The sequence below is a fragment of the Semicossyphus pulcher genome, unplaced genomic scaffold (genome assembly GCF_022749685.1).
Source record: "Semicossyphus pulcher isolate SPU_LCO1_2020_fin unplaced genomic scaffold, fSemPul1.0.p SCAF_12, whole genome shotgun sequence".
Classification (NCBI taxonomy): Eukaryota; Metazoa; Chordata; class Actinopteri; order Labriformes; family Labridae; genus Semicossyphus; species Semicossyphus pulcher.
This window is the reverse complement of record NW_027211626.1, coordinates 31,579,344-31,587,965: the sequence shown is the minus strand read 5'-3', so window position 1 is coordinate 31,587,965 and position 8,622 is coordinate 31,579,344. Positions and strand designations below refer to the sequence as shown.

At 44.8% G+C, this 8,622-nt stretch overlaps 1 protein-coding gene across 1 annotated transcript; it reads right to left on the bottom strand.

The window, feature by feature from the left end:
- Positions 1-298: 298 nt before the first annotated feature.
- pex13 (peroxisomal biogenesis factor 13) lies at positions 299-3,883 on the bottom strand. Its single transcript, XM_069658929.1, has 4 exons — positions 3,718-3,883; positions 2,394-3,076; positions 1,908-2,030; positions 299-1,626 (listed from the first exon to the last, which is right to left on the bottom strand). The coding sequence occupies exons 1-4, from the start codon at positions 3,789-3,791 to the stop codon at positions 1,301-1,303; spliced, it is 1,206 nt and encodes a 401-aa protein (XP_069515030.1). The 5' UTR covers positions 3,792-3,883; the 3' UTR covers positions 299-1,300.
- Between the last annotated feature and the right edge of the window lie 4,739 nt (positions 3,884-8,622).

Below are 8,622 nucleotides of genomic sequence, written 5' to 3'. Positions count from 1 at the left end.
GTGTTCAGTGCTTAGGCTTCAGGGTAGAGATTGGGATTGGCCCTTCGTCTCTTCCCTTAGCTCTCGCTCGCTCAACATGTGACTTTTCCTCCCCCGGAACTACTTCCCAGCCGATTACCCACTACGGTGGACACCTTCCTCAATAACCAACTGCAACACCACAGGAACTATTACAATACTAACATTAAAGTGTCCATAATGAAGACTAAAACTGGCTGTGTGAGTTCACTCTTAATAACTCTCAGTTATTTGTTTGTGACTAAAGATCAAACTCAAGATTTTACACAAAGGAAAAAAAGATTTTTGAAAATATTTATTTTTTTTCAAAATAATTATATTAAATATTTACAAAACTATTTTCTGTGACTGACAAATTAACCCACTCTTATTCTGAAAGGATCCACAGAGAATACACCACAGAGGATGAGGCCCTCTGTAAGTACGAGTTACATCTTTACATCACCACACAGAACCAGGCTCAGTGTGTTTCTGACAGAAGGCTGGTTCATGTTACATCTCTACATTTAATATCAGACATGAGCACAGCTGAGAACCATGTGCACAGGACACGGAGCTGGAGTCCCGAGTACAATTGTGCTTGTAGTCCGAGTAATATTGACCAATCACGTATCAGCAGGCTGCGGTGTGTGCAAGAAAAACAATCCGTGAGGAGAGCAAAAGCAGGCGGAACGTAATCTACGGTAATACCATCCCGGCTCCCATCAGCGTGATCTGACGATGATTTAGCTTCTTATTAATCTCTATAAACAGTCTCTGCATGCTAACAGCGAACAGCTAACGATCTGTTCTAGATCTAAAATTTAACTTTAACAAGCATTTTAAAAGTTTTCTTCACCTCTTGAGGACAGACCTGACAAAACTGGAATTTTTAATTCTTTCTAATCTGCATCATGATGTTGAAATTTGGGCAAAGGTCAGACCCGTTAATAACAAGTGAATTACAAGAGAACGCTTTCTCTTTCTGTAACAATGCAGCACGCGCAAAAGGAAGTCTTGATGGGAAGTCGATTATCGCTTACTGCCTGGCACGTTCACCGCTGTCCCCAGAGGCTGTATCGTCTCAGACTATAGCTGATGGGATCAGAGATTGGGGCTAACCCTAACACACACTGTGATTAACACATGAACAGCCTTCTGATGTACCGTCAGAGTGTGTGTGTGTGTGTGTGTGTGTGTGTGTGTGTGTGTGTCAGGAGGATCAGACTGTTAGATCATTATTCAGTGTTAACAGAGACGGACTTAACACACACCTGCACACAGACACACATACATTATGACATCACAGGTCGGTCTTCTCAGGTGGCTGTCTGTCTGTGTGGGGGAGCAGGCTGGAGTTTGTTGGAGTTTCTGTGAACACTGACTCCAGCAGCTCTTCTGAGGGGGCGGAGGGGTGGGTGGGACCTGGTCCCGGGGTAAATCCTGAGACAGGAAGTGACTGTGGGACGGTGTGTGTGTTGGCCTGCTGCAGCTCAGCGAGTCTCTCCATCTCTGCGTGTCTCCGTCCTCTCCTCTTCCCGAGGACTTTGACATAGTTTGCAGGGACGAGTCCTGAGGTCTGACCATCCAGGCTGGCCAGCAGCCAGCCACGCACACGGGGCTGTTGTTCTACACACAGGGAGGGGGGACAAGTCAGATCACAGCAGGGTCTCATCACTGATACATGTATCTCATGATGTTAATGATTTTAACATTATTTAAAACATTAAAACCCAGCCCTGCCATCAAACGGATTCAGACTCAGAATTCTCACGTGTGTGTGTGTGTGTGTGTGTGTGTGTGTGTGTGTGTGTGTGTGTGTGTGTGTGTGTGTGTGAGTGAGTGAGTGAGTGAGTGAGTGAAATACCAGAACAGAGAGTAACACCCAGCAGCAGGTAAACATTTCTCACCTTTCGGGGCGAGGTTCAGCATGTCCCCGGCTCTCAGAGAAATCTCCTCCTCAGACGCAGCTGAAAAATCGAACTCTGCTCGGGCGACCACGTGGTCGTCCTCCCCGCTCGCCCAGTTAGTGTCTACAGGAAACAACACAAGTTAGAAACAGGAAACAGGCAGCAGAGTTTATATTCAACTCTCTGTGGAGAATGATGTGTGCCTGGAGCGATCAATGAAGGCATTGAACTGAGGGTAACTACAGCTGTGCTTCAAAACTGTTTACACTGACACACATGACAGTGTGAGATGTGTGTACATGTGTTCATTCAGAGTATCTGTTAAAACAAGCAGTGATTGGCTGGAGTAACAGCAGCTGATGAAGTGCAGCGAGCCGTCACAAAGTCGTGTGAATGAGTGAGGCAGCCGGTGTGGGGCCGACTGTGATAGTTTTACAATGTTCACCTTCACCGTCTCTTCAGCAGGACGATGAACGAACTTCTCACCGTTTTCCTCGGAGCTGGGGCTGGAGCTCAGCAGCTTCCAGATGAGGTACGGCCCTCCCAGGACCACAGCAAAGAACAGGAAGATGGGCCAGGACTTGGGGGTCTGATCCTCCGTCCCTCTGGAGGCCGTCAGAGCATCACTCGCACTGTCCGCCCACAGGTCCTCCACCTCAGAGTGCCGCCCCAGCAGCCTCTGCAGGCGGCGGTACAGGTAACGCAGAGTGCGCACCAGAGCGAAGGCAGACAGGACACGGGTCAGGTGAGCGCGCAAACGGGTCAGGTGGTTGGCTACATCCAGCACGGCGCGGAAACTGTTGTAGACGGCGGAGAAGGTGGCATCCAGCATCATGCTGACGGAGGCAAAGGCCTGCACGATGCTCTCGATGGACTGGAACGCCCCCCGGCTGCTCTCCTCCGCCTGCTGCACGAAACGGCTGGGGGCCACCTCCTCTGTGTGGGGGAGACGGCCGTACCCCCCCAGGCCAAAGCCCCCACCATAGCTGTAGGGGCTGTACCCCCCATAGATGGAGCTCCCATAGGGGCTGTAGGAGGAGTTGAAGGAGCTGTAGGAGGGACGGTAGGCCTGCTGGACGGTACGAGGGGGCACCGGGGGGGCCATCCTGGTCAGGACAGGAGGACCTGCAGAGGCTGAGGGGCCTGCAGGGGGGCCGAAGTTGACAGACCTGTTTAAGGAGACAAATGTATCTTCAGAGAGGTTCTGTTTCTGTGACACTGAAGAACACAAGAGAGTCTGAAGCTTAAACTAGCAGTAATTCTCTTTAGAACTGTGACCACACGCAGTTCAACAATAACTTTACACAGCTAAAACACTTGATTCAAACATGGTAAAAAATCTTGTTACAATCACACTGAGCTCACTGAACCGAGATTCACTTCTTCTTGAACAGAAAGAAAACACTAAACAGTCCGACATGAAGTTCAGAAGAGGAACAAAAGATAACTGCGAAGCTTTATTTCATGTGTTTTGTGTCACTGATATTAATAATAACGAGACTTTACCACAAATAATTTCAAGTTATAAATGGAGTTAACCGGAAGTGACGAATGACGGGCCTCGGTGAAGCTAGCTAGCCGGTGAGCTAAATGCTGTTGTCGTGTTTACATGAAATATGGACGTGAATAACATTTTTCATTTGGTAAATATTAAGACACTTCCGCTGTTTAATTCTACGTGGGGTAGATAATTTCGCTTCTGCACAACCTCAGCGTTAGCTAGCCAGCTAGCAGCAACATCTGCATAAACACAAAACTAGTTAAACGGAAACGAGCTAACTATTAGCTATCGCGGCTATAGCACGTTTACCTGTAGTTCACAGGTGCACTCATCGCACCTGGAATCCGCCTCTCCCACGGCTTCTGAGGAGGCTGAGGATCCATCGAGAAATAAACACGTTAAAACACTCTGAACCTGGACTGGACCCTGAACCCCTCACTGCTTCTCCTGCTGCATTCAACTGCTGCTCGTAATTTCCTACGCTTGGTGTCGCAACTCACTCACTGTGTGTGTGTGCGTGTGTGTGCGTGTGTGTGTGCGTGTGTCCGCGCGCGCACACAGTGAGGAGAGTGTGCCTTGTCAAGAGAAGGTTCAGGACTGTGACGTTCTGTTGGAGCCGACTCTGTTGGGACGCCTGAGAGGAGACGGAGGATCAGTGAGTCTAAAACATTATAGATTATACAAACGTTTATATACCTTTAATGTAACTTTAGTATAATTTTAATATAACTTTAATATGAAATATAACTTTAATATACCTTGTTAAAGGAGATCAGTCTAACACTGAACTACTGAGATGTAGATCCAAGTGCGACCTGGCTGACACGCTTGACCGCGGTTTGCAGTTACTTGTAGCAGATGATGTATTGTGTGTGTGTGTGTGTGTGTGTGTGTGTAAATATTATACAGGTTCCGTTAAACCTTATTGATTTATTTGGCATCACCCTGTTTAGAATAGAATGTAATTTTTTGACCGAAAAATTCCCGGGCCCCTAAAGGCACCATCTGTGCTGTCGGAGATGCTGTGATCAGACCACTATAACTGAGAAAATAAGAAAATATAGATTTAATTCACGCGATTAAATGTTTACGAATATTCAAAGACATTAGTCTTTTTGGAGTCACAATAATTTACTTCTTTATTCATATTATTGCTTAAATCATCTCCCAGATCCATTAACAATCCTGTGTGTGTGTGTGTGTGTGTGTGTGTGTGTGTTTGTGTGTGTGTTTTCCACGCTCGATTATTGCAGCCTTCGACAATTAAATGCACGTCGTACTTCTGTCCAGCAGAGGGCGCTGTGACCTATCGGAAAAGATACGCTTACAATTTTGGAAGGAAATTTCCCTCCTCTGAAACCCTGCAGTTAAACGAAGAACAATGATTTATTTTTGTTTTATTTTTGTTTAATAACTAATGTCACATCAACAGCAGCGATGGTAACTTCCAGCGATTGTCTAAAGAGCTTCATGAACACTGTGCTAAAGTGTTAAATCACATTAATCCCTCTTTTACCACCTAACTGTGAACCGTGTCAATCAATCAACTTCACAGTCAGGACTCAGACAGAGCAGAGAAATGGTGCTGCAAGGCCAGCAGTGTGTGCAGATGTGTGTGTGTGTGTTTGTGTTTGTGTGTGGTTTAAGAGGGAGTCCTGTGATGTCATGTGATGTGTGTTACAGTGTGAGTGGGCGAGTAGGCGGAGCTTATGACCGTGAGCACCTGTCATCTGAGCACCTGTGTGACCTTTAGTTCTGTGACTAAATATGACGGTCAAAGACAATAAATAAATAAATACTTTGTACTGGTTAAACTGGTTACATGCTGGTGTTCTGCTGGACTGGTCTGAAACTGATGTGTACTTTTCACAAACACTGCTTCCTCTTTTCTCTGAGTGTGTGTGTGTGTGTACATGGCAGACAGGAAGTTTGAGGCTGAAACAAAAGTGGAAGCATGCAGAGAAAATCTTTGTGGAACCTACAGATAAAGTTTGTGTATTAAACAGTATGATGACATGTTAAAAGAAAACAGTCACTGTATCGTCACACTGTAACAGTAACAATGTAATGTCCCACTGTAAGAGAAATACTGCATCGTCACACTAACAGAAACACTATCATCATACTGTAACAGTAACACTATAATGCCACACTATATCGTCACGCTGTAATGCCACACTGTAATGCCACACTGTAACAGAAACACTGTATTATCACACTGTAACAGTAACACTATATCATCGCACTGTAACTGTAAGACTGTATCATCACACATACATCGTCAAATAAACAGAGAGTCAGTCAGGTAAACAGTGTTAGTCAAGTAAACGGAGAGTTAGTCAGGTAAATGGATAGTTAGTCAAGTAGGCAGAGTAAGTCAGGTTAATAGAGTCGGTCAGGGGTCCGTTTCAGAAAGGAGGTTCAACAAAGCCTCAGTCTAACCCTGGACTGTGGTTTGACTTACCCTGAGCTGAATGTCGCTTTTGGGTTTCAGAACAGCTGATCAGAGTTAGTTCAATCAACTCTAAGTAGGTTCAGCCGGAGTTAAGCGCGTGCACGCTGACTATAAAAAGCCAGAATTAATGGAGCCCCGATACCACGATTCACCTTGGCAACGGTACACAAAAAGAGGTCCTTCTACGTCACACCAGTGGAGCTCGAAATTGTCACGCGGACATTCAGCGAATACGAGCATGTTTTTAGAAAAATAAAGTAACACGGCTAAAATTATATTAATTTAGGAGCAATCCAGCAGGAGAAAAACGTACATGGAAGCAGCTAAAAATAAAATACCAGAACATCATTCAAAGGTAAGACTCAGGCAGAACAGGCTCATGGCTGAACCTCACTTCAGTCAGATTTTAAATATAAATATATATATACAGTACTGTGCAAAAGTTTTAGGCAGGTGTGAAAAAATGCTTCAAACTAAGAATGGTTTCAAACATGGAAGTGTTAATAGTTTATTTTCATCAATGAACAAAATGCAGTGAATGAACAGAAGAGAAATCTAAATCAAATCAATATTTGGTGTGACCACCCTTTGCCTTCAAAACAGCATCAATTCTTCTCGGTACACTTGCACACAGTTTTTGAAGGAACTCGGCTGGTAGGTTGTTCCAAACATCTAAAGAACTAACCACAGATCTTCTGTGGATGTAGGCTTCCTCAGATCCTTCTGTCTCTTCATGTAAGCCCAGACAGACTCCATGATGTTGAGATCAGGGCTCTGTGGGGGCCATACCATCACTTCCAGGACTTCTTGTTCTTCTTCATGCTGAAGATAGTTCTTCATGACATTGGCTGTATGTTTGTGGTCGTTGTCCTGCTGCAGAATACATTTGGGGCCAATCATACGCCTCCCTGATGGTATTGCAAGATGGATAAGTATCTGCCTGTATTCCTCAGCATTGAGGACACCGTTAATCCTGACCAAATCTCCAACTCCATTTGCAGAAATGCAGCCCCAAACCTGCAAGGAACCTCCAGCATGCATCACTGTTGCCTGCACACACTCATTATTGTAGCACTCTCCAGCCCATGGAGCATATTGCATGATGGATAAGTAGGATTAGGGTTCGTCAGGTAAACAGAGTTAGTCAGGTAAACAGAGTTGTGATTTCTCACAGTTATACACTGGGGGCCTTCCCGCTCTGACGAGCTGCTCCCTCTGAACATTCACACCTGTAATTTAAAGTGCAGCAGGAAGTGAGCAGACTGTCGGATGAGGAGTTTGTCTGGGGCAATGAGAGCTCTGCAGAGGTTTTAAAACACTGACAAGATGAACCGAGTTCTTAAAATCTGTCAGTTCCTGTCTGCAGATTGATTTGTGATTAAGTTAGAATGATGTTATCGTCATTGTGATGGAGGTTCAGTGAGTGAGTGATCAGACAAAAGGACAACAAAAAATCATGTTTGTGTTTAATGTTCTAATAAAGGTCATCTGAAGGTGGTACAGGTGTGAAAGTGCCTGAGTGAAGTCTGAACACGTCAGTGCAATATCAGGTTCTTCAGTGTGAACGATGCTGTTGCTGTCTGCTGGGAGAGAGAGGCTGTGATCTTCAGAGGAGGGGGAGGAGTCAGATAGGGGAGGAGTCAGGGGAGGGGCTTTACTGGAAAACTGGTTAAACAGGTCTCACTTGCCTTTTCCAGGATGTGATGAGGAAACATGCAGCAGGCTTCACTGAGCAAGCACGCACGCGCACACACACACACACACACACACACACACACACACACGCACGCACGCACGCACGCGCACGCACGCACGCACGCACGCACACACACACACACACACACACACACACACACACACACACACACACACAGTGTTTGTATAGTTGTAATAATAAGTGTGAATGCAGCATGCAGCTCTGTGCAGTGACTTCATGTCTCTGTGAGGACGTTTGTTCTTATTATGTATTATCATGGATTTGTATATTTATATTATTTTAATATTAACTGAGTAGTGAGTGAGGTGTGGACAGTTTAAGAATGAAATCAGGAAACGATCCAACTCTTTGTTAGCTTAGCGTTAGCCCCATGTCCCAAAGAAGCAGTGTCACTGTGTAAAAGTACAATGTTTCAAATAAAAGTCCTGCATTCAAAATCAGCTGTTAGAACTGAAACGTACATGAATTCTGACCGTTAAGGAGCTGATTGTGCAGCTAAACGTCCCTGTGACTGATTTATTATCAGACATGATGTCAGAGCAGAGTCAGAGGAATACACAGGGTGCTATATGATGACGTCAGATAATCCAGAGGTCCTCCTCACTGCAGCGGGAGCAGGGTCTATGGCTGTGCTTGAAATGCCGTACTATATTATTCTCCTCAGTGTAATGTTAGCTAATAGGGATGGAATGGTTTAAGTAAGAGGCTATGAGAACTACTGTGTGTTGATTTAGAGTCCAAAAACTGTGACGGCTCACCTTGTTTAAGTGTGTTGACATTTTAAATTTTATTGCATTTCTTTATTTGTATTGGAACATATTGTGCTGTGTTTCAAGAACTGTGGGCTGACAGAGAGAGAGCGAGCAGATGCTTCTGGGCATCTCTGGCTGTGTTCGAAATGCCATACTACATACTACATACTATATACTACATACTGCATACTGCATACTATATACTATATACTATATACTACATACTACATACTACATACTACACACAACATACTATATACTATATACTACATACTACATACTACATACTG

Coding starts and splice junctions, on each gene's coding strand:
- pex13 (XM_069658929.1), bottom strand. CDS start 3,791: ATGGATCCTCAGCCTCCTCAGAAGCCGTGGGAGAGGCGGATTCCAGGT. Junction 3,077..3,717: donor AGTGCACCTGTGAACTACAG/GTAAACGTGCTA, acceptor CTCCTTAAACAG/GTCTGTCAACTTCGGCCCCC. Junction 2,031..2,393: donor CCCCAGCTCCGAGGAAAACG/GTGAGAAGTTCG, acceptor TGTTTCCTGTAG/ACACTAACTGGGCGAGCGGG.